The 26,154-nt window shown below is 42.8% G+C and overlaps 2 protein-coding genes across 5 annotated transcripts; one reads left to right on the forward strand and one right to left on the reverse strand.

The window, feature by feature from the left end:
• Positions 1-7,290: 7,290 nt before the first annotated feature.
• Positions 7,291-15,389, forward strand: LOC111955127 (proline-rich protein PRCC). 3 transcript variants are annotated; one of them, XM_070436231.1, is made up of 8 exons: positions 7,291-7,379; positions 8,541-8,787; positions 8,911-8,958; positions 11,548-12,027; positions 13,651-13,749; positions 14,011-14,157; positions 14,411-14,476; positions 14,760-15,389. In XM_070436231.1, the coding sequence occupies exons 1-8, from the start codon at positions 7,306-7,308 to the stop codon at positions 14,844-14,846; spliced, it is 1,248 nt and encodes a 415-aa protein (XP_070292332.1). In that variant the 5' UTR covers positions 7,291-7,305; the 3' UTR covers positions 14,847-15,389. The 3 variants fall into 3 exon arrangements, with proteins under 3 accessions (XP_070292332.1, XP_023830991.1, XP_023830992.1); XM_023975223.2 differs by lacking the exon at positions 7,291-7,379 and adding an exon at positions 7,823-8,024; XM_023975224.2 differs by lacking the exon at positions 7,291-7,379 and having other exon boundaries at positions 8,208-8,787.
• A 1,357-nt stretch (positions 15,390-16,746) lies between these two features.
• On the reverse strand, positions 16,747-23,325 carry mrpl9 (mitochondrial ribosomal protein L9). Of its 2 annotated transcripts, XM_070436232.1 has the most exons (8): positions 23,035-23,325; positions 20,865-21,024; positions 20,634-20,758; positions 20,426-20,479; positions 20,105-20,206; positions 19,406-19,489; positions 16,868-17,009; positions 16,747-16,819 (listed from the first exon to the last, which is right to left on the reverse strand). In XM_070436232.1, exons 1-7 carry the CDS (start codon positions 23,131-23,133, stop codon positions 16,869-16,871), a joined length of 765 nt encoding a protein of 254 aa, XP_070292333.1. In that variant the 5' UTR covers positions 23,134-23,325; the 3' UTR covers positions 16,747-16,819; position 16,868. The 2 variants fall into 2 exon arrangements, with proteins under 2 accessions (XP_070292333.1, XP_023831317.1); XM_023975549.2 differs by having other exon boundaries at positions 16,775-17,009.
• Between the last annotated feature and the right edge of the window lie 2,829 nt (positions 23,326-26,154).

The raw sequence follows: 26,154 nt of genomic DNA on the forward strand, positions 1-26,154 counted from the left end.
CCCCACAATTCAGCTTGGTGCAGCTCTGCTGGCTAGTAGTGTGAAAAGGGTTGGGTAGTACACAAGTTTCAAACTGACAATTAACTCTGAAATGTCCAACTGAATTTATTTTTATTTTTAAATGTAACCTTTATATAACTAAGCAAGTCAGTTAAGAACAATTTCTTATTTACAATGACAGCCTCCCGGGGAACTGTTGTTCAGGGGCAGAACAACAGATGTTGACCTTGTCAGCTCGGGGATTCGACCCAGCAACCTTTCTGTTAATGGCCCAACCCTCTAACCACTAGGTTACCTGCCGCCCCAATTTTATGTCCCAGGGTTGCTCCTGGTATTTTCAATTTAAGACAAAGCGTGGGAATATTGAGAACTCCAAAGAACCTGTACAAATCTGTGTAAAAAATATTGACATTAATGGATATATCAAGAAAATGTAGTTTTAGCAGTACTTTCACAGGGTTCATTAGTGAGCACTGTCCAGGCGAAATGCTGAATTTCCATCAAGGGTGGAAGAAATTTGATCTTGTAACAACATATTTTTATGCCCTTAGGAAAGACACACCATAAACACGGACAAACACCCTTACATCAGAACACTCATATGAGAGCACTTGACAAGGAGTCCTACCCCATTGCAGCTGGGGTAGTACATCTTGGAACTTAACAGAATCTTTGTAACTATGGCTCTTTTAAGACATTATGCATCGAATAAAGATAGACTCTGTTTGGAATACCTTGGAGCAGTGAGACTCATCACTCTTTACATTCACCAGAACAGAAAGCAGTGTGACAATCCGTCGGCTGAAAGAGTCCAGTCTTCCTGTTAGATATTAGTAAAAATCCAAGACCAACCAAAATATGTCCAACCAAACCAAACCCGTTGGATGTGATGCCAGACTAACCATAGTGCCTTAGTCTCGCCTATACACTTTTGACACTTCATTGTATAGCATCTCAAGTACCTCATTTGACAGGTTCTGAGCAGCACAGACAAAAGTGTCAGCATCCTGTTTGCAGAAAAACCTGTCAGCAGGTTTGGGTCCCTCCACACTTATGCCTAAGGATAGCTTCCTGGGTATTCCAAACAAGGCATCTGCAGCTACAATTTGAGTCCCATTTGCCTAAAACAAATTACTCCCACCTGTCAAATCCATATTGTTGTTTCTTGCTGTATACCCGAGGACATAGAGAGGTTCTGCTGACATCTGAGGAGGCTGGTGGAATCCAACTACTAGTATTGAGTACATGCCCAGTGGGCAAAACTTGGTTGAAAGGACGTCGTTTTATGACATCTTATTGTGGTCGCAAACTGGTTGAAAAATTATGTTTTTTAAACTAACCAGAAAATAACGTATTTTTCTGACCACCATATGACCAGTTGGTCATAATTGTGACTATCTGACCAGCTGGTCATAATTCTGACCACTATAATATGTGATATATTATGTAGCCTACTGGTCATAGTTAAGACCCCATCATAGACCCCATTATTACCTAAGGTGCCAGTCAGAAGTCCTTGTATGACTCATTTGTGAAGATCCTGTAAGATCGAATTTCTGCTCCAAATAAAGTACAGGAAATGACAACCAAAAATGTTGTTGTTGGGTATTCATGGATCAGTACTTCAACCCAAACACGGTGTGTTTAGTAAAGCCAGTAAAAGTTGCTCAAATACACTCACTTTGGATCAACATGATAGCAACATTACATTTGTAAAAAAATAATAATAACATGAGCAGTCCCATGTGGCAGTCTGTGCATGAACTGTCCTGTCTAAGAGAAACATAGCATAGCATTCACACTTCATTTAGCAATATCTGTTGGGTCCAGACATAAGGAGATGAGCAAGCCAAAAGCAGTAGATGGATTATCAGTTCAATTATATATTCTATGCAGAATATCACTACTACAGTTAGTCAGATTATGCAGAATAGTGCAGAAAAGCTAGAATGATCAGCTGCTGATGAACAGGTGCTCTAAGGTCAATTGAAAGCTCATTGGATACAGTACATACCTCCCACAATTCCAAATGATGAACAATGTTTCTACCATTGTGAAACCTAAGGATGCCAGTGCCTCAGTCTCTACAACACCCGATCTCACCGCCTCCCTCCTGTGACACTCCACAACTGCCACAGCATGATGTGTCTAGTGGAGTTGAAGCTCAACAGCTGGGATATGAAGCAGCAACTCCTGCAGTGTCCTCCAGTGTCCTCTGTATCAGTCTCTTGGTCTTGGTTTTTGTATATTTAAAGGGTTAGTTTCCCTGAAAGGTTTAAAGGATGTCCATGTACTTGAAAGATACCATGTACCAATAGGTTATTTTTTCACCATAACAATGGTAGATTTGTACCTGCTGGACCTAATACACAATAGGTACCTACTGTTCTCATTCAATAGGAAGATTTGTTTTTAGGGTTAGTGCCTGGAATTTTTTTGTATTTTGGGGGGATTAGGCCCATCAGGTCCGTGTTCAGCATAGGGTTGAAATCTATCTACATGTCAGAGTCCAATCTAATTGTTTTGTATCCTTTGACAAAACTGACAATTATTTAAAATAACCCTTTTTTTGGTTTGATATGACTTTTATAAATATTTGATAGGATATTGAACAATAGGATATTGATCTATGGGGGGAATAACATTTTCCATGTCAAAGTCAAGGTGCACAGAAAAGGTGGATTTGCGGAGTCTGATGGTGTGTTCAGTAAAGTTGATGGATGTGAGTGGAAGAATGTGACATTGGAAAATGGAGCAAATGGGAGATGTATTTAGGGAGACCCAATTGCTGTCGCGCAAATGGTGGAGGATGCATTGGCAAAGGTGGAGTTAACCAGAGTTACCAGGAGTGGTATGTGGTTGATTTATTGTGTATCAGAAGAACAAAAGGAACCGGTAAAAGGTGTCATCTCTGGCATCTCGGTGGAAATTGAGGCTCCATGTCATAAACACCACATACCAGGAGTAGTGGAGGAACGTAGGAACCGTATGGTGAATGGACAGAAGAAGGAAAGTCTATATGTTATTGATATTTGATGAAGAGTTTCTCCCGACACATGTATAGCTGGGGTATATGAGATACGCAGTGAGAGCTTTTGTGAACAAGCCGTTGCAATGTCGTAATTGTAAAAAGTTTGGGCATTTGTCAAATGTGTGTAGACGGAATAAATATGTTACTGAAGACTCAGTCAAATCAAATTTGATTTGTCACATGCTTTGTAAACAACAGGTGTAGACTAACAGTGAAACGCTAACTTACGGCCCTTCCCAACAATGCAGAGAGAAAGAAAATAGAAAAAGAATAGAAAAGTAAAACACGTAATAATAAAATAAATACACAAACGCAGCTATATACACGGGGTGCCAGTACCGAGTTGATGTGCAAGGGTACGAGGTAATTGAGGTAGATACTCTATTTATACAAAAGTATGTGGACACCCATTCAAATTAGTGGATTCGGCTATTTCAGCCACACCCGTTGCTGACAGGTGTATAAAATCGAGTACACAGCCATGCAATCTCCATAGACAAACATTGGCAGTTGAATGGCCTTACTGAAAAGCTCAGTGACTCAGCACAATCATAGGATGCCACCTTTCCAACAAGTCAGTTCGTCAAATGTATGCCCTGCCCCAGTCAACTCTAAGTGCCGTTATTGTGAAGTGGAAACATCTAGGTGCAACAACGGCTCATTCCGCGAAGTGGTAGGCCACACAAGCTCACAGAATGGGACATCCGAGTGCTGAAGTGCGTAGCGTGTAAAAATCATCTGTCCTTGGTTGCAGCAATCACTACCGAGTTCCAAACTGCCTATGGAACCAACGTCAGCACAATAACTGTTATTTAGGAACTTCCTGAAATGGGTTTCCATGGCCGAGCAGCCGTACACAAGCCTAAGATCACCTTGCACAATGCCAAGCGTCAGCTGGAGTTGTGTAAAGCTCGCTGCCATTGGACTCTGGAGCAGTGGAAACGTGTTTTCTGGAGTGATGAATCACGCATCACCATGTGACAGTTCGACGGAAAAATCTGGGTTTGGCGGATGCCAGGAGAACGCTACCTGCCGAATGCATAGTGAAAACTGTAAAGTTTGGTGGAGGAGGAATAATGGTCTGGGGCTGTTTTTCATGGGTCGGGCTAGGCCCCTTAGTTCCAGTGAAGGGAAATCTTAACGCTACTTACATTATAGACGATTATGTGCTTTCAACTTTGTGGCAACAGTTTGGGGAAGGCCCTTTCCTGTTTCAGCATGACAATGCCCTTGTGCACAAAGCGAGGTCCATTCAGAAATGGTTTGTCGAGATCGGTGTGGAAGAACTTGACTGGCCTGCACAGAACCCTGACCTCAACCCCATCGAACACCTTTGGGATGAATTGTAACGCTGACTGCGAGCCAGGCTTAATCGCCCAACATCAGTGCCCAACCTCAATAATGTTCTTGTGACTGAATGGAAGCAAGTCCCCGCAGCAGTGTTCCAACATCTAGTGGAAAGCCTTCCCAGAAGAGTGGCAGTTATAGCAGCAAAGGGAGGACCAACTCCATATTAATGCCCATGATTTTGGGATGAGATGGTCGACAAGCAGGTGTCCATATACTTTTGGTAATGTAATGTATGTACATATAACTAGGAGTAAGTGACAGATAGTAAACATTAGCAGCAGCGTATGTGAGTAGTCAAATAGGGTCAATGCAGATAGTTAAATAGTTAACCAAATAGCTACCCAGACTAACTATTTAGCAGTCTTATGGCTTGGGGGTAGAAGCTGTTCAGGGTCCTGTTGGTTCCAGATTTGATGCATTGGTACCGCTTGCCGTGCGGTGGCAGAAAGAACAGTCTATGACTTTGGTGGGTGGAGTCTGACAATTTTTAGGGCCTTCCTCTGACACCTCCTGGTATACAGGTCCTGGATGGCAGGGAGCTCAGCCTCAGTGATGTACTGGGCCGTACACACTACCCTCTGTAGCGCTATGCGGTCGGATGCCAAGAAGTTGCCATACCAAGCGGTAATTTCCAGTAGTCCACGATCGACTCCTTTGTCTTGCTGGCGTTGAGGAAGAGGTTGTTGTCCAAGCACCACACTGCCAGGTCTATGACTCCTCCCTAAAGATTGACTCATCATCGTCAGTGATCAGACCTACCACCGTCATGTTGTTGGCAAACTTAATGATGGCGTTGGAGTCGTGCGTAGCCACGCAGTCGTAGGTGAACAGGTAGTACAGGAGGGGACTAAGCATGCACCCTTGAGGGGCCCCGTGTTGAGGGTCAGCGTGGCAGATGCGTACTTGCCTAACATCACCACCTGGGGGTGGCCCATCAGGAATACCAGGATCATGTTTCAAAGGGAGGTGTTCAGTCCCAGGGTCCATATCTTAGTGATGAGCTTGGAGGGCACTATGGTTTTGAACGCTGAGCTAGACTCAGTGGATACACAGTGCTGCAATTGTGTAAGAGTGAAGGAGGTTGAAGTAGCAATCTGTCCAGCCGGTCTCCTATGCAGAGGCATTGGAAATTGCAGAAGGAGCGAGTGGAAATTAGGAAGAAATGTCAATAGACATCTTGAAGCCTGGAGAGAATGTTTATTAGTTGAAGGATCCTGAAATTCTGATAGTAAAGAAGGTGGATTTGTTGCATTTATTGCGCAGGTGATAAATTACACATGCCAAACAAACAAGAAATCAAAGAAACTGGATATAATTGTGAATGTGGCTAAAAGGTTTTTGGATCTCCAGCAGTGGTGGGAAAAGTACTCAATTCTCATACTTAAGTAAAGGTAAAGATACCTTAATAGAAAATGACTCAAGTAAAAGTAAAAGTCACCCAGTGAAATACTACTTGAGTAAAAGTCTAAAAGTATTTGGTTTAAAATATACACTCCCGTTCAAAAGTTTGGGGTCACTTAGAAATGTCCTTGTTTTTGAAAGAAAAGCAATTTTTTTGTCCATTAAAATAACAGCAAATTGATCAGAAATACAGTGTAGACATTGTTAATGTTGTAAATGACTATTGTAGCTGGAAACGGCTGATTTTAATGGAATATCTGCATGGGCGTACAGAGACCCATTATCAGCAACCATCACTCCTGTGTTCCAATGGCACGTTGTGTTAGCCAATCCAAGTTTATAATTTTAAAAGGCTAATTGATCAAAAGAAAACCTTTTTGCAATTATGTTAGCACAGCTGAAAACTGTTGTTTTGATTAAAGCAATACACTTGGCCTTCTTTAGACTATTTGAGTATCTGGAGCATCAGCATTTGTGGGTTTGATTACAGGCTCAAAATGGCCAGAAACAAAGAACTTTCTTCTGAAACTCGTCAGTCTATTCTTGTTCTGAGAAATGAAGGCTATTCCTTGCGAGAAATTGCCAAGAAACTAAAGATCTCGTACAACACTGTGTACTACTCCCTTCACAGAACAGAGCAAACTGGCTCTAAACAAAATAGAAAGAGGAGTGGGAGGCCCCGGTGCACAATTGAACAAGAGGACAAGTACATTAGAGTGTCTAGTTTGAGAAACAGACGCCTCACAAGTCCTCAACTGGCAGCTTCATTAAATAGTACCCGCAAAACACCAGTCTCAACGTCAACAGTGAAGAGGCAACTCTGGGATGCTGGCCTTCTAGGCAGAGTTGTAAAGAAAAAGCCAAATCTCAGACTCTTTTTATTGGCCAGTCTGAAATTTGTCTTTTTCTTTGCAACTCTGCTTAGAAGGCCAGCATGCCGGTACTACTTAATGAAGCTGCCAGTAGATGGAAGCATGCACCTTTAACGTTTGTTTGCAGCCCGTTATAATACCATAGAAGAAGAAGAAGAAGAAGAAGAAGGGAGCATGGCAGCAAACTGGTTACCGACATAATTAAATAGGATCATAAACTGGGTGGTCGAGACCTGGATGCTGATTGGCTGACAGCCGTGGTATTTCAGACTGTATACCACGCATATGACAAAGGCACCTCTGGGGTTTGTGACCAATATACGACGGCTAACAGGCTGACTACACCGCTCGCGTCGCAAAATAAATGTAGAAATCTATATTATTCAATTATTGCACCCACGCGCCAATGCGTTGCCAAAGGCTAAAATAGAAGTCAGTTCTATTTGTGACTCAGATCGCGCTGCAAGCCCTGCCTCTCCCATCTCCTCATTGGTTTATAGAAGCAGGTACCCACATGCCATCTCCTCATTTGTTATACCCACGTGGGTGACTGAAAGACGATCGAGGTCGGTGGCGGTAATACACCTAATTTATGAAAGTTGCCAATCGCAATATAAAGTCCAGAGAAGAAAAAGCCTGGAAGGAGGAGAGATGTCTAGAAACAATTCGGTTGACCGTTTTATATGTGAAAAAATTGTCAGAGTAGAGGACCTTGTGCATTTCAGGTAAAATAACAACTCAATGTTTATATCCATGGACAAATTAGCTAGCAACAGCAAGCTAGCTAAACAGGACAAATTAGCTAGCAAGTGCAAGCTAGCTAGCTAAATTGCCATACATGTTTAATGCTTTCGACCTGTCCCCAAATTAATGTAATTGGTTCAGAGTTTGTTTTGATATTTTAACCTGAGTGTCGTGATCGTGTTTGGTGTGGGGGGACAAAATACATTTATGCACGATGGCGCACGTGCGCAGCCGGTTTGGGTTCCATGTAAGGACTGTGTCCAGGCACTCTGTGTTGCGCATAAGAACAGCCCTTAGCCGTGGTATATTGGCCATATACCACACCTCCTCGGGCATTATTGCTTAAATAGATGGCGGTGCAATGTCCTTTTTCCCCCCATTTCCATGAACAAATGTGCAATCCCTTTTCCAAACTATGAAAGGCAGCAACACCCAACAAAGAAAGCATCTAGTCTGCCGGAAAACCAAACGAATAAGGTGGATTTGCGTCGAAGCTGCGCAATTAGTAGCAGCTTGAACACTTATGTTTTGCACGCATCCATGGTATCAGAGACCCCAAAAGGATATGCTAGCGATTGCTGTTATTGGATGGAACTAGCTATTTTGGTGGAGGAAAGAAACCATGGGTATTGACTGCATAATATTCAGTGTAACGTTAAACTAGAACTAGCTTAACATTCACATTAAAGGTATGTTAAGCACCTGCTGAGGCCTTGTTTGCTTCGAGTCTAGTCATTAATCGGCCTGTTTGGAACATTATTAACTTACTCTGCAGTGGCTCGACTTGAGCCGCAGGATTTAGCCTCTAGCTAGCCTTTGGCGAGTCAATTGTTTTCAATTTGAAAGTTAGCTATAAAGTTTGTCAAATTTAAATTGTTGTCCACAATTTATTGGTTGTTCTCATGCAGTAAGCCTCATATACTTGTACGGCCAAACAATTTTAGCTAGCGAACGTTAGCTATCGTAAACTTGGCAGGTGTGGGTCGGTGGGTGCAGCTAGCTAGTTAGGCATATCAGTATTTACCCGCTACTTATGCCAAAGCTGCTCCAGAAACATCAACGATGTCTTTGGTAGCGTATGCTAGCAGTGATGACAGTGATTCAGACGAAACGTCTAACGTCAGTTCCATCGTCCCGGGTAGCAAACGTGGGGGGCTTTTCGCACGCCTCCCTGTCCCCAAAAGATCTGCCTCGGAGGCACTAGGAAACGTGCGACCAAGCAAAGGGACATCACACTTCTCTTCACGGAACACTGTGTCAAACGATGGGGACGAGGACTCAGTTACCCGTTCTCAACATTCCAAGGGAGGGTTGCTTTTCGACTTACCTAAACCGAAGAAGCGAACAGAGCCTGTCAAAATCCCTATACCTGAGATAAAGAGAGGGGATGTAAGTAACAGGGCCACAGCCTCATAACCATGCTAGATTTTAAACATTTAATTTAGCTAGACCAAATAACAAGTGCTTGTTTTGAAGTGTTGATTTCAACATGATCCTATATCTTGTCAACAGTCAGACTCTGATGAAGATGAACCAAGGAGAAAGAAATCCCTGCCCCAGGTAAAACATGACTTGCATTTTAGATAATTTTCAGTGACAATTTCTCAGTATATTTAACCTTTATTTAACTAGGCAAATCAGTTGAGAACTAATTCTTATTTACAATGATGGCCAAACCCGGTTGACGCTGGGCCAATTGTGCGCTGCCCTATGGGACTCCCAATCGTGACCTGAGGTGATTAAAATATATATATATATATATATTTCACCTTTATTTAACCAGGTAGGCTAGTTGAGAACAAGTTCTCATTTACAACTGCGACCTGGCCAAAATAAAGCAAAGCAGTGCGACACAAACAACACAGAGTTACACATGGAATAAACAAACATAGTCAATAATACAATAGGGGGGGAAAAGTCTATATACAGTGTGTGCAAATGAGGTAGGATAAGGGAGGTAAGGCAATAAATAGGCCATAGTGGCGAAATAATTACAATATAGCAATTAAACACTGAAGTGATATGTGCAGAAGATGAGTGTGCAAGTAGAGATACTGGGGTGCAAAGGAGCAAAATAAATAACAGTATGAGGATGAGGTTGTTGGATGGGCTATTTACAGATGGCCTATGTACAGGCGCAGTGATCTGTGAGCTGCTCTGACAGCTGGTGCTTAAAGCTAGTGAGGGAGATATGAGTCTCCAGCTTCAGTGATTTTTGCAGTTTGTTCCAGTCATTGGCAGCAAAGAACTGGAAGGAAAGGTGGCCGAAGGAGGAATTGGCTTTGGGAGTGACCAGTGAAATATACCTGCTGGAGCGCGTGCTACGGGTGGGTGCTGCTATGGTGACCAGTGAGCTGAGATAAGGCGGGGCTTTACCTAGCAAAAACTTATAGATGACCTGGAGTCAGTGGGTTTGGCAACGAGTATGAAGCGAGGGCCAGCCATCGAGAGCATACAGGTCGCAGTAGTGGGTAGTATATGGGGCTTTGATGACAAAACAGATGGCACTGTGTTAAGCACCTGAGTAGAGTGTTTGAGGCTATTTTGTAAATGACATCCCCGAAGTCAAGGTTCGGTAGGATAGTCAGTTTTACGAGGGTATGTTTGGCAGCATGAGTGAAGGATGCTTTGTTGTGAAATAGGAAGAAGATTCTAGATTTAATTTTGGATTGGAGATGCTTAATGAGTCTTGAGTCTGGAAGTAGAGTTTACAGTCTAACCAGACACCTAGGTATTTGTAGTTGTCCACATATTCTAAGTCAGAACCGTCCAGAGTAGTGATGCTGGACGGGCGGGCAGGTGTGGGCAGCGATAGGTGATGTATCTTCAACCGATCTGGATTTGGGTGAAGGAGAAATGGGGGAGGCTTGGGCAAGTTGCTGTGGGGGGTGCAAGGCTGTGGACTGGGGTAGGGGTAGCCAGGTTGAAAGCATGGCCAGCCATAGAAAAATGCTTATTGAAATTCTCAATTATTGTGGATTTATCGGTGGTGACAGTGTTTCCTAGCCTCAGTGCAGTGGGCAGCTGGGAGGAGGCGCTCTTATTCTCCATGGACTTTACAGTGTCCCAGAACTTTTGGGAGTTTGTGTTACAGGATGCAAATATCTGTTTGAAAAAGCTAGCCTTTGCTTTCCTAACTGCCTGTGTGTATTGGTTTCTAACTTCCCTGAAAAGTTGCATATCGCGGGGGCTATTCGATGCTAATGCAGTACGCCACCGGATGTTTTTGTGCTGGTCAAGGGCAGTCAGGTCTGGAGTGAACCAGGGGCTATATCTGTTCCTGGTTCAATTTTTTTTGAATGGGGCATGCTTATTTAAGATGGTGAGGAGAGCACTTTCAAAGAATAACCAGGCATCCTCTACTGATGGAATGAGATCAATATCCTTCCAGGATACCCGGGCCAGGTCGATTAGAAAGGCATGCTCGCTGAAGTGTTTTAGGAAGCGTTTGACAGTGATGAGGGGAGGTCATTTGACCGCAGACCCATTACGAACGCAGGCAATGAGGCAGTGATCGCTGAGATCCTGGTTGAAGACAGCAGAGGTGTATTTGGAGGGCAGGCTGGTTCGGATGATATCTATGAGGGTGCCCGTGTTTATGGATTTGGAGTTGTACCTGGTAGGTTCATTGATAATTTGTGTGAGATTGAGGGCATCAAGCTTAGATTGTAGGATGGCCGGGGTGTTAAGCGTGATACAGCCTGGAAATGTGGACGTAGGCCTTGCCAACCATACCTATCATGATCTAACCCCTCATCTAAGTCGCCACTAGCCGGCCTCCGCCCAGTACCCTGCCCTGAACCTTATTCACTTTTCTAGCCGGCTACCACTTGGTACTCTACCCTGCACCCTAGACTGCTACCCGATGTATATAGTCATGAACACTGGTCACTTTAATAATGTTTACATACGGTTTCACCCACATTATATGTATATACAGTATTTTAGTCATGATTCATCCTATATAACTTATTTAAAAATGTTCAAGATTGTGTGTATTGTTTGTTTTTCTAGTTATTACTGCGCTGTTGGATCTAGGAACATAAACATTTCGCTGTACCTGTGATAACATCTGTAAATCTGTGTATGCGACCAACAAACTTTGATTTGAGGACATGTTTTCTTTCTCTCTTTCCATCTCTATCTCAGGGTCCTGGCACTGGCCTTTCCTCCCTCCTACCTCAGCCAAAAAACATGGTTGTGAAGGAGATGCAGAGGGCCCTAGTGCCGCATACCCTCACCAAGCGGCCTGAGCCAAAGAAACCCACAAAGCCCTCCTTAGTGGCCTCCCAGGGCCACCTCAGCTCCAGTGCATCCCCCTCCGCCATCAAAGCAGCAGCTAAATCGGCTGCCCTGCAGCTAGCGAGACAAATAGCTGCTGAGGAAAGTGACGAAGAACTGGCCCCCGAGAACTACTTCTCCCTGGAAGACAGCGCCAAGCCTCTCCCCGCTGTGGTCCCCAGCTTGAACCCAGAGCCTGTCCCCACCTCAGGCCTGCTACCCGCTCCTCCAGGCATGCAGCGTGGTACATTCCAGTCAGATGCCCCTCTGGACTTTTGCGCGAACCAAGAGGGAGCTTGGGGAGGTCAACAGCTAGGGGTGTACCAGCAGCCCTCGGCAGAGCCTCAGGTACGGAGAAAATGTTGGGTCAATGGATACACTACATGACCAATAGTATGTGAACACATGCTTGTGGAACATCTCATTCCAAAATGGGCATTAATATGGAGTTGGTCCCCCTTTACTGCTATAGCAGCCTCTACTCTTCTGGGAAGGCTTTCCACTAGATGTTGGAACATTGCTGCAGGGATTTGCTTACATTCACAAGAGCATTAGTGAGGTTGAGCGCTGATGTTGGGCGATTAGGCCTGGCTTGCAGTTGGGTTTATCAATTCATACCAAAGGTGTTTGATGGGGTTGAGGTCAGGGCTCTGTGCAGACCAGTCAAGTTCTTCCACACCGATCTCGACAAACAATTTCTGTATGGACGTCGCTTTGTACACGGGGCATTGTCATGCTGAAACAGGAAAGAGCCTTCCCCAAACTGTTGCCACAAAGTTGGAAGGTAAGAATCGTCTCAACTGTCATTGTATGCTGTAGCGTTAAGACTTCCCTTGACTGGAACTAAGGGGCCTAGCCCGACCCATGAAAAACAGCCCCATACCATTATTCCTCCTCCACCAAACTTTACAGTTTTCACTGCATTCGGCAGGTAGCATTCTCCTGGCATCTGCCAAACCCAGATTAGTCCGTCGGACTGCCAGATGATGAAGCGCGATTCATTACTCCAGAGAACGTGTTTTCACTACTCCAGAGTCCAATGGCGGCGAGCTTTACTCCACTCCAGCCGACGCTTGGCATTGCGGATGGTGATTTTAGGATTGTGTGCAGCTGCTCGGCCATGGAAACCATGAAGCTCTCAACAAACTGTTTTTGTGCTGACGTTGGTTCCAGAGGCAGTTTGGAACTCGGTAGTGAGTGCTGCAACCGAGGACAAACTACTTTACATGCTTGGGCACTCGGCGGTCCCGTTCTGTGAGCTTGTGTTGCCTACCACTTCGTGGCTGAGCCGTTGTAACAGCACTTACAGTTGATTGGGCAGCTCTAGCAGGGCAGAAATTTGACGAACTGACTTGTTGGAAAGGTGGCATCCTATGACGGTGCCACGTTGAAAGTCACGGAGCTCTTCTGTAAGGCCGTTCTATTGCCAATGTTTATCTATGGAGATTGAATGGCGGTGTGCTCAATTTTATACACCTGTCAGCAACGGGTGTGGCTGAAATAGCTGAATCCACTCATTTGAAGGGGTGTCCATATACTTTTGTGTATATATAGTGTATAGCTCTTTTTCCCTCTAGCTAGCTAGATGGACAGATATAAGCTTTAAAGCTTAGCAATGCATTGTGTAAAACTATGTTGCCAATACATCAAAATAAACTACAATAATACTCAACTTCCACAATAGACCAAATACAATAGATCTGCTGTGCATTACCTACTCAAATGTCCAACTACAACTTATTTTAGATGAGAGAATATTATGGATATCAGTCGTACCAAGCTGATATTCAGTTTCAAACATCAGATGTACTGTGCCCAGAATGGATCCTTATTGACCCCTGTGAGTTTGGCATATAGCAGTTCGCTGTACAATCTCTTGTTCTCATCCGTTGAGATGACTCAGGGTGGTGTAATGCTCTTATGTCATGTTGCATTGATACAGGCTAACAAAAACATTATCCTGTTGGATAGGGTTACTACAACGAGGCTTACTACCAGGATCCAGAGTCTGACCCAGCATTGCCTGAGCCAGAGCAACCTAGTTCCTCCGCCCTGTTTGATGATGAAGCGGTAAGAATGTTTCTCGACTTGACATTGGTCTGTTGGCTTGTTATTGATCAGGAATGTGATTTTTCCCTGATCAATCAGGAAGTCCTTCCTTTCTGACATTCTGTATATCACTGAATTTGACCTACCCCGAAACCAATATCCTGCTCTTCTTGATTTGTTTTATATTGTCCTGATTGCATCCATAATTGTCAGCATAGTTCATACACTGAATAGAGGTTGCTGCTTCAAGATATAGAAGAGTATGATATTTTCTGATTGCAGTTCATGAGGCTGCAGGGGAAGAGGAACAGGAGCAAGGAAGAGGTGAAGTTCCTGGAGATTAAGGGAGATGACCAGCTGAGCGGCAACCAGCAGTGGATGACCAAGAGCATGACGGAAGAGAAGCAAGAGCGCAAATCCTTCAGCAAGGTGAGGGAGATTTGCACTGGAACCATCCCCTTATTGCTTACACTTGTCCATTCTTTTCAGATCTGTTAACATCAAATGGTTAGGGGCTAAATTGGAACCTGGATTGTAGTAGTGATGATGGGGTAGGGGAATGTAAGGCGACAGTGGAGGAGTTGGTAGGGTAGGACTGTTTTCATGTCGCTTAGTGAGGATTTTGTTATCTGATCTCAACCTTGCTTGGGCTGACTCCCTAACCTCTTCCCTATGTCTGTAGAAAAAGGGAGACCAACCCACAGGGCAACAGCGACGCAAGCACCAGATCACATACCTCATCCACCAGGTGAGTAAATACTGTTTACATTGCTACAGTACTGTCTTGGAACCTAACAACAAGGTCCCATTCAGTAGACTCAAACCGGAGTAAAACAAAATGTGTTCCCACTGGACAAAAAATGTTTTTCCCAGTTTTGCGCCTACTGAACACACCTATCACTGGCAATCATTTTGGAAACACTTAACATGCATGGTTATTGGCCTCATATCAACAGACCTGGATTTGACCAGATATGTGATTTTTTTTTTTTAAGCAAAATGTGTCAACTTGTAATTCTGATCACCTATAGGCAAAGGAGCGAGAGCTAGAGCTGAAGAACAACTGGGCTGACAACAAGCTGACTCGCCGGCAAACACAGGCCAAATACGGCTTTTAAGAACCGTAACAGAAGGCTTGGTGACATGCATAGCCCCCCCCTGGAGATTTAGAGTAGTACAGTCCAGAAGATTTTCTCAACATGGGGCATACTATACCCTTGCTGTGTGGGAGGGGTTACACACCTCATAGACCCATCCTTGGAGATGTTAGCACTGACTTTCCTTTTTGTCCACCCTGTTTGTGGGCGTCCCTGGATTTGATACTTAAAACATTGCTGATATAAACAGTAGTTTTGGTGGTCTATTTTGTATTTGTTTATTGGCTGCATAGGAAATCAAACTAATCAGACTGCTGCACACATGCTTTCCTGGGAAATTGTATTTAAATGCAATTTTTTGTGGTGGTATTTCACATTACTGATAATTGGTCGTTCCAGTCTGAGAATAAGAGGAATGTTTTCCTTGCGGAATCCATATTGTATGTTTCCAATGGTGGGACAGTGACCTGCTCTTAAATTCTGTCAATCCAACCACAAGCTTCCCCTAGTTTTTTTCAATGTTAGGAAACACATTTTATTCCCTTGGTGGAATTTCCCTGTTGTGGAGATGCTTCAACCTGACCTGTTTGTAATACATCTCTACTGGATTTTGGGGGAGAGTTAGTCTTTTAAAGGAGGGCAGAATCTCCTGTCTGCCAATAAACACAATCATATACAGTGATGAGACTTATTGGAATTATAATGAACTGTGCAATTTGAATAAAATAATACTGCCTGTTGCTCAGCCTGTGGAGAATCTTGTAGGATGTTGCTTTCTCTTCAGAGGGAGCATGGATGTGAAATTGGATCAGTTTTGTATTTTACCATCCTGGCTAGCTAACCAGGTTTTTAAATGGCTCTTTTGCCAGACACCAACATTTAGTGAGGATTTTGGAATCCATGTTTCTGAAGGGTACATTCTGCTGGTTTTGTTGTAGCTTTATATGGTGATAGCAATTCTGGACCTAAAGGCATCAGATACTGTATGTTTAAGAAATATGCTATGGTGCATTCCTTGCTTACACTTACCCAATCCTCGCAGATCTTCAAGGGTGTGAATTAAGAGAAATGAAACGTGGAAGGGCAGTTTACTAATCCCATTACACCTGGATTAACCCCCCGCCCCAAAGAAAATGCAGAAAACCAGCAGTCAAGGATCTCGGTTCTACCTTTCGTGATAAACTAGCTCAAGTGTTTTGTATATTGACACTCCCATTAAGTAAAAGCAGAAATGTTACCATGTTCACAACTTGGCATTGGCAAAGACTGGCACTGCCAAAAGAACCCCATTGAGGACAATGGTATAGCAGACAGACTGCTAGATTTCTAAAGGTGTTACGGATAACTATTTTAGGCACTCAGATCTTACAAAGGTCTGTGCTTTGCCAAGCTCATTAGGAGGCATTTCAATACTGTATATCTATGTAAGAGGCAGGGGAAATACCTTTTTGTTTTACCCTATACTGTTACATGTTTTGTGCTGTTACAATAAAATGAATTTAATTTCCTGACTTGCCAGATTTGATATGTATTGTCCAATATCTCAGCTCTTAACATTAAGGACAAACCGAAATAAAAATCAGTCGATGGTGCTGACACCTGGAAAACCAGACCAAGTTAACAGCTCCATCCCAGGCAGTTGCACTAACTACTCTTCATATAAACTTGACTTTGCAGTGAAAGTGGTGGCATGCATATGAAAATGGAATACAATATACAACCATGAGTTTGTCATGAAATAACTCAATCTTGCACTTTCAAAACAGATCCAAAGATGCTATAATCATTTATTTACACTTATTGTCAGGAGTCAAACAGAGTAAACTGTTCCGTGAGCATCTAGTAATGACATGAAGTACTCCAAAGCTACATTTAAAGTTTAGTCCTCAATCGTGGGGTTCTTTGTCTTTTCCCTGTTTCTCTGTGGGTGGAACTTTTTTTGCCTCTGGTGCTGGGGCAGCTTCTGGAATGGTAGCCTCTGGAACAGTAGCTGCCTCAAACTGTAGGGGCCTCAAACTGTAGGGGCCTCAAACTGTAGGGGCCTCAAACTGTAGGGGCCTCTTGTACTGCAGCTGCAATGGTCTCCTCCTGCTTTTGCTTTTTCAACAGTTTGCGCCCAGTCGCTGTAGGGTCTTCAAAGGGCACCACCGACATGGGGATCCGCACAGTATCTATCCCATTAACCTGGGGAGATGAGAAAAGGCAAATTAACACTGGAACTACAGGGCCAGATTACCAAACAGGTACGCAGGACACTAACCTTAACCCCCCAGATAGCATATGAACATCATAAGCCATGGCAAAATGTGTAGAATTGTAGGAAATTAGCTATAAGAAAGCAAATCTCTCAGCCTCACCGCAATGTGTAGCTGTAAAACTGCAAATTTCTCTACACCACGGCAAAACTGTATAATTGCAGCAAATTAGTTTCCCCAAATAATACAAAATAAAACATTCCAGATTTGGGGGGGGGGCTCATGCATACCAATTATGGCCAATGCCGCACCTTTTGGGGAATCAACATTCAATTGCCTAATAGCATATATGAAATGTATTTCTCGCAAAAATAATCATTTGGTTGTGTTTATGAAGGTCTTATGTAACAGAATACAAAAGAAAAATCTATTTCAAAAAACACAATAGCATTTTCATTAGTTTGTTACTCCAGGCCAGCATTTCCCAAACTCCTTCCTGGGGACCCCAAGGCGTACATGTTTTGTGTTTTCTTCCCCCTAGCACTACACAGCTATTCAAATAATCAAAGCTTGATGAGTTCATTACTGGAATCAGCTGTGTAGTGCTAGAGCAAAAACCAAAACATGCCACCTTTGGGGTCCCCAGGACAGAGTTTGGGAAACTGCTGTAGACTATATGTAAAATGAAAAACCACAACAAAAACAATTGAAGTATTAATATACACCATTGCAAAGAAATCCATTATTATTTCATTTAGGCAGGTCTTAAGAAACATGCAACAAAGAACAGAATAGCATAATATATTATGTTGCCACGAGTGCTGCCGTGTGGAACGCATGGAATTGCAGTAATTCTACAAAAAAAAGTTATTTTGAAAGAGCCCATCTGCAAAAAAAAAAATTGGGGCAAATGTAGGTGTTTTAGGAACCTTTGAAGTCATCTGACCTGCATGAACCTTGATCATATTGTCAACCATCTGACTAATATATATATATATATATATATATATATATATATATATATGACCATCTGGATGATCAAGAGAAGGAATGGGAGAAGGTCATGTGGTCTGATGAGACAATAATAGAGCTTTTTGGTCTAAACTCCACTCGCCGTGTTTGGAGGAAGAAGAAGGATGAGTACAACCCCAAGGGAACCCATTGCCCAACCGTGAAGCATGGAGGTGGAAACATCATTCTTTGGGGATGCTTTTCTGCAAAGGGGACAGGACGACTGCACCGTATTGAGGGGAGGATGGATGGGTCCATGTATCACGAGATCTTGGCCAACAACCTCCTTCCCTCAGTAAGAGCATTGAAGATGGGTCGTGGCTGGGTCTTCCAGCATGACGACCCGAAACACACAGCCAGGGCAACTAAGGAGTGGCTCCGTAAGAAGCATTTCAAGGTCCTGGAGTTGCCTAGCCAGTCTCCAGACCTGAACCCAATAGAAAATCTTTGGAGGAGCTGAAAGTCCGTATTGCCCAGCGACAGCCCCGAACCCTGAAGGATCTGGAGTAGGTCTGTATGGAGTGGGCCAAAATGCACAAACCTGGTCAAGAACTACAGGAAACGTATGATCTCTGTAATTGCAAACAAAGGTTCTTACCAATATTAAGTTCTGCTTTTCTGATGTATCAAATACTTATGTCATGCAATAAAATGCAAATTAATTACTTAAAAATCATACAATGTGATTTTCTGGATTTTTGTTTTAGATTCCGTCTCTCACAGTTGAAGTGTACCTGTGATAAAAATTACAGACCTCTACATGCTTTGTAAGTAGGAAAACCTGCAAAATCGTCAGTGTATCAAATACTTGTTCTCCCCACTGTATATGTGTGAAAATAGTTTTGATATAGGTGTAGTTTCGATGGGCCATTGCTAGATGGGCAGCCAACTGTCGGGTAAAGGAAGGAAGGGCGGGCGGGGAATGACATGTCCTCCTAAAACTGCTTAGAACAAACTGATATCTAAATTCTAACAACGTCAGTGTGTTAAATATACTTTTTAGTTAAAATAAAGGACAGAGGGGGACAACTTTAAAATGGCAGTGATACTACAATTCTTTATTCACAAAAGTCGTCAGTGGCGGTTCTAGTGTTAATGGAATGCCTTTAAAATCATCTCAACAATTTTGGCTCCTCAGTCTCCAGTTTCTGGGATGCAACCATGCTCATCCTGTCTGATACCAGACCAGAGCCATTTGAGCTGCTGCTCTCTTCTTTAGTAATGAAAGAGAATACTTATTTTGGTAGTAAAAAGCCAATGCTTTCATTGGAGAAAATTACCAATAAAACCCACAGTGCCATGCATTTAGACCAGACAAAATAAAATGAAAATACAATTTTGTCAACACAGTGAAATATGGAGTTGTGCCCTCACCGTGACCTCACACCAGTAATCTCCCAGGTCTTTGATTGACTCTTCCGGTAGTCTCAGTGCATGAGGTGGCACAAATATGCCCCGCTGAATAGGAAAAATATGAGAGAAGAGAAGACGAAATCAAAAGATTGAAGTGAAAGCAATGACGGCTTCTCAGTCATCATTGGCAACCTTTGTTACAGAACATGGTAGAAAATGCTACCAAACCGACACCACTTAATCAGTAGAGGATGATTAGACATGAGTGAATGTGGGCAATTCCACAGTAACAGTGTTGCGGAGACTCCCGATTTTTTTTACTTTAAAATGTCAAACAAAAAACAATCATTGAAAAGTTGAAACATACAACTATGCACAAGTACAACTTTTAACAATTTCAACAATTTTACAAAAACACATTTGCAAAGTTTGGTAACAGAATGACGGTTTGTGCCATCATTCTGCTACCCAACTTTGCATCTGCCCTGTTCTTCAAGTAAATGTGTTTTTTTTTTTCAAGTAAATGTTCAGTGAAAATTGTTAAAAGTAGTCCTTGTGCATAGAGTTGTATGGTTTGTTGAACATTTTCAACCGTGAAATTGCTACATTACTGTCTGTTTGATGAAAATGGTGATAATCCAACCCTCGCAGATCCGTGACTGCTTCAAGGAAGGATGAATGTACTCCATTTCACTGAATAATCTACAAGCCCAGTCTTACCTTCTGGAGAATCTGTCTGCAGACCATCTCTTTGGTGATGTCATACTCAATGGAGGTTCTTTTCTCAACCTTCAACTCCATATCCTTCAGGATCTCCACCGTCTGCAAACAAGACACACAGCTCGGTTGTAGACAACTGACAGACTAATGGGTAGTAGGAGCGATGTTCATTTGGAAGTACAAATAGGATCTATTAAATAGTATTCTAGTTGTTTCAGACAAACGGTTGGTGATGAGCAACACAGCCACAGTACACCAACTTAAGCAGGGGTTAGCCTTAGAAATGAGATGAACTAAAGGAAAAAGGAATGCCCTGCTCACCAGCTGTCCTGTGCGGGTTTGGATTCTCTCCTCGGGCCTCCCTTCATGTAAAAGCTGTAGAGGGAAATGATACGTCTGTTTAAGGAGGTGCAATATAAGGACTGCATATAACATAGGATCCAGCCATGTTATATCAACCCTACAATAAAAATGGCAGACTCACAACCATACCCCCAATACATCTAAAAACTCAGAAGAAAACACTCACCCTCAGCTCCTCTGCAAACATCGCTTTGTTTTCTGGTGATGGGTAGACTGCCAGGCCTTGGGCCAGGAGGTTATTGCGTCCAACAGACTTTTTCACAAACACAGTGTCACCTCGCCCACCAAGCTCTGATAATAAAGCCACAAATACATTAGAATGCATGCATGCCCAATACTTCATGCTAAGTAATATCCTAGTCCGGATATTGGAAGAAGAACAAACAGGCATACGTACTAGCCACAGTCTGTGCGAGGATGAGTTCCATCTTCTCCTTAGGAGCATGCTTTGTGTCCTCTACCACTTTGTAGACCCGATGTCGCCGAGGGTATAGTCTTGGTGGGCGGCCCTCTTTGGACAATGGGACCTGCCACCAACGCTCTACTACAACTGTATTCTGTGCAAGAGAGAGAATGAGGTATAGTAGGAGAGTTTGGTTCCCCAGGGGTGTATTCATTACAGAAACCGTTTAAGAACCAAATGGGAGCAAACAGAGAAAACGTAACTAAAACGCGGAGGGACATACCTGAATTTGTCCAAAACAAACTCTTGTTTAGGAATCATGACATTGTGTACTTGAGGAAAATAGGCATGCTTCTCAACTCAAACCCTGACTTTAAAATATGATTGATGGACAATTAGCTTAGCAACCATGCGATGCAGCATGACAACGTGAACACGATTGGTCAATAGTCTGCTTGGCAGGGTGTTATACGTTCTTCCATTCGTTGCAACCTGGTCTCAGGGCACTTCACACTATTCTGTATGTAAAGCCGAGATAATTATTTTAGTATGATATGTTACGTTTCGTATGGTTACAGACAGATGCTTACGTAAAAATGAATGGAGGGTGGTTGGTCGGGTAGATAGGTGGGGGTTGCGAGTTCAAATCTCATCATGGTCAACTTGAGCATTTTAGCTAATTAGCAACTTTAACTACTTACAACTTTTTAGTTACTTTGCAACTACTCTGCATGTTAGCTAACCCTTCCCCTAATCTTAATCTTATCCTTTTTAGCTAACTCTTCCCCTAATCTTATCCTTTTTAGCTAACTCTTCCCCTAACCTAACTCCTAAACTTAACCCCTAGCCTAGCAAATGTTAGCTACCTAGCTAGAATTCATAACATAACAAATTGAGCAAATTCGTAACCCATTGTACATTTTGCAAATTCGTAACATTATCCAAATTGTAATTCCCATATCATACGAAATGGGTAATGGACATCCACAAATTAATACATACCATACAAAATGGAGAGACTTGGCTTTACGTACAGAACAATACGAAATGCTCTGAGACGAGGTTGTTCATTGTCCAATTGGATTCCTGAGTCCTTTCTCTAATATCTCTGTCTAATTCACTTGAGGCTGCTGAGGGGGAAGACTGCTCATAATAATGTCTCGAACGGAGCAAATGGAATTGCACAAAACACATGAAAACACTAGCAGTGTTTGAATACTCATACTAACCATACTATTTGTGACGTAAATTGAGTGTGTAGTATGCTTATTGGACATAGTACTGTATGCCAAAAGGTCCCGGATGTCGTACTACATTAACCAAAATACGAAGTATACAAGCAGTGGACACTATTTCTGTGCATTTAGCGCCCATAATGCAATTCTTCATGAAATGGGCATGGTTTCATTTTCAGATATGAAGTAAATGGCAGAAAATACAAATACATTGCTTTAGGTAATTATGACAAATATTAAGATTTTTTTTAAGCAATGTCAAAGTAATGACTTTTCAAATAAGTTACACATTAGGTTGGCTGACAATTTGTTAGCTACGCTAGCCTTACAAACCACATAGCATATCATTACTGCAGTTGCTTGTATGTACCGTTGTTAGTTAGCTACTTAACAATAGTTGGCTACTAATACATCAAACTTGCTGGTATATTAACTATATGCTATCTACACTACCCAAAGTTTACTGACTTGATTATTCACGTCATTCTTAGCTTAGCTAAGTGGTATAGTCGTTGTGTGTTCTCAATGGACATGTTTAATGAAGTCGTCAGATCTCTAACTAGTATTTTTTTATTCTAACAAGATACATAGAAACAGCATCAACTTCCAGTAGACAGGCGAAGCGTTAGTACACTCAATTGAAAGGATAATGTTAATTTACAGTATACTATAATTAACTAGTAGTATATACTCATTATGTAATATACATTATTGGTATTCGAACACAGCTCATGTGTTTGATACCTTTCCACACATTCTGCTCCAGCCATTACCAAGTACCCATCCTCCACAATTGAGGTGCCACCAACCTCCTGTGTTGGCTATAGTTAGCAGCACCCATTTAGCTTGCAACCTTATATATTATTCCTGCCTACGTTTTAAAAAAAGATTTTTTTAAATCATTCACTCAAAATCAAAACTACCTTTACCTTGCATGATGTTTGTGAAAAACACTGAACCGAGGAATGTGTCACTTTCGTAAACTCCCGGACTAGATCCTGAAGGACATGACGGCTGGTGCTCCACATGGTTGTCAGATTAGCTGCCTATAAAGGTCAAGTTTGTATTCAAAACTGCACAACTGCTATTTTCAAATTGTGCTAAAGCAAGGTGGCGTTAGTGCACCTAATGTAAACCAGAAGTTTGATGTTATGAATCAAACAAGATCTTGAAATTAATGCTAATCGGCTCGCTGGTTACCATTGACTAGGCGCTGTTGATGTGCGTCACATGAGCGACTACGAAGGAAAGGACCCCAGATAGGCTTCTTAAATGAAGCCTGCAATAACTTCTATCTTCCGTCAAAATGTTTAAGCGTCATTTATATTAGGAATGATTTGAATGAAAACGTTGGAATTATTTTATGCAATTTCATAAAGAAACAAACGTGTGTGTGTGTGAGAGAGAAAGATAGGTTGTGCGTATGTGTTTTGGTGTAGGCTATGAATTCACCAGTGACGTTTAAGATGTGGGAGGACATTCTTTACATATTTTTATATCGCATTTAAGATGAGGGAGGACATTCTTTACATGTTTTTATATCGATTTTCAATATGTTTCAAGATTGCATTAAAAATGGGGAAATGGTCTCCACTATGAAACAGGGCCTTCTTTCATTGATTCCGAAGCCCGATAAAGACCCTTCTCTCATTGACAATTGGAGACCAATTACTTTATTAAATGTTGATTACAAATTGATTGCTCTGGTTTATGCCAAAAGATTAAAGAAAGGAATAGATACCATTATAAATGAGACTCAAACAGGATTTATGAAGGGCCGTTACATAAGCTCTAACATTCGTTTAGTCTTGGACCTTATAGATCATTCAGATGCAATTGACTCAGATGCGGTTGTCCTATTTTTGGACTTCTGTAAAGCCTTTGACACAATTGAACATGAATTTCTCTTTAGGTCTCTTAAACTTTTGGGATTTGGTGAACATTTTATTGAAGTAATTCGCATGTTTTACAAAGATATAAATAGTTCTGTGCTACTATACCTTAATACTTCCAAAAGATTCAGTATCAACAGAAGTGTACGACAGGGATGCCCAATTTCGCCATTTTTATTCATTTTGGTTGTGGAACTTCTACCTCTAGATATTCTGAATAATGCAAATTTGTATGGCTTAACCATTTTTAACAAAGAAATCAACATTTCTCAACTGGCTGATGATACTACTCGTTTCTTAAGAGACAAAGACCAGGTCGACCATGCCCTTAATGCTATAACTGCATTTTCTATTGCCTTTTACTGAGGAGTGGCTTCCGTCTGGCCACTCTACCATAAAGGCCTGATTGGTGGAGTGCTGCTGAGATGCTTGTCCTTCTGGAAGGTTCTCCCATCTCCACAGAGGAACTCTAGAGCTCTGTCAAAGTGACCATCGGGTTCTTGGTCACCTCCCTGACCAAGGACCTCCTCCCCAGATTGCTTAGTTTGGCCGGGGGCCAGCTCAAGGAAGAGTCTTGGTGGTTCCAAACGTATTCCATTTAAGAATGATGGAAGCCACTGTATTCGTGGAGACCTTCAATGCTGCAGACATTTTTTGGTAACCTTCCCCAGATCTGTACCTCGACACAATCCTGTCTCAGAGCTCTACGGACAATTCATTCAACCTCATGGCTTGTAAATAAGGTATTTCTGGTTTTTATATTTAATAAATGAGCACAAATTTCTAGAAACCTGTTTTAGCTCTGTCATTATGGGGTATTGTGTGTAGATTGCATTTTTTTAAAAATGTAATCCATTTTAGAATAAGGCTGTAACGTAACAAATTGTGGAAATGTCAAGGGACCTGAATACTTTCCAAAGGCACTGTATATACACTGCTCAAAAAAATAAAGGGAACACTTAAACAACACAATGTAACTCCAAGTCAATCATACTTCTGTGAAATCAAGACTGTCCACTTAGAAGCAACACTGATTGACAATAATTTCACATGCTGTTTGTGCAAATGGAATGTAGCAAAGGTGGACATTATAGGCAATTAGCAAGACAACCCCAATAAAGGAGTGATTTGCAGTGGTGACACAGACCACTTCTCAGTTCCTATGCTTCCTGGCTGATGTTTTGGTCACTTTTGAATGCTGGCGTGCTCTCACTCTAGTGGTAGCATGAGACGGAGTCTACACCCACACAAGTGGCTCAGGTAGTGCAGCTCCTCCGGATGGCACATCGCGCTGTGGCAAGAGGTTTGCTGTGTCTGTCAGCGTAGTCGTCAGAGCATGGAGCGCTACCAGGAGACACCAGCTACTCAGAGAGTGGAGGAGCCGCTAGGGGACAACCAGCAGCAGGACGCTACCTCCGCCTTGTGCAGAATAGCACTGCCAGACCCTGCAAAATGACCCCAGCAGCCCAATGTGCATGTGTCAGCATATGGTCTCACAAGGGCTCTGAGGATTCATCTCGGTAACTAATGGCAGTCAGGCTACCTCTGGCGAGCACATGGAGGGTTGTGCGGCCCCACAAAAGAATGCCCCCACACCATGACTGACCCACGCCAAACGGTCATGCTGGAGGATGTTGCAGGCAGCAGAATGTTCTCCACGTCTCCAGACTCTGTACGTCTGTCACATGTGGCTCATGTGCTCAGTGTGAACCTGCTTTCACTGTGAAGAGCACAGGCGCCAGTGGCGAATTTGCTCTGGCAAATGCCAAACGTCCTGCACGGTTTGGGCTGTAAGCATAACCCCACCTGTGGACATCGGGCCCTATACCACCCTCATGGAGTCTGTTTCTCCGTTTGAGCAGACACATGCACATTTGTGGCCTGCTGGAGGTCATTTTGCAGGGCTCTGGCAGTGCTACTCTTGCACAAGGCGGCAGGTAGCGGTCCTGCTGCTGGGTTGTTGCCCTCCTACGGCCTCCTCCACGTCTCCTGATGTACTGGCCTGTCTCCTGGTAGGCTCCATGCTCTGGACACTACGCTGACAGCCAAGCAACCTTCTTGCCACAGCTCGCATTGATGTGCCATCCTGGATTAGCCGCACTACCTGAGCCACTTGTTGTGGGTTAGATCCGTCTCATGCTACCTAGAGAGGCACCG

Source organism: Salvelinus sp. IW2-2015, linkage group LG30 (assembly GCF_002910315.2).
Source record: "Salvelinus sp. IW2-2015 linkage group LG30, ASM291031v2, whole genome shotgun sequence".
NCBI lineage: Eukaryota > Metazoa > Chordata > Actinopteri > Salmoniformes > Salmonidae > Salvelinus > Salvelinus sp. IW2-2015.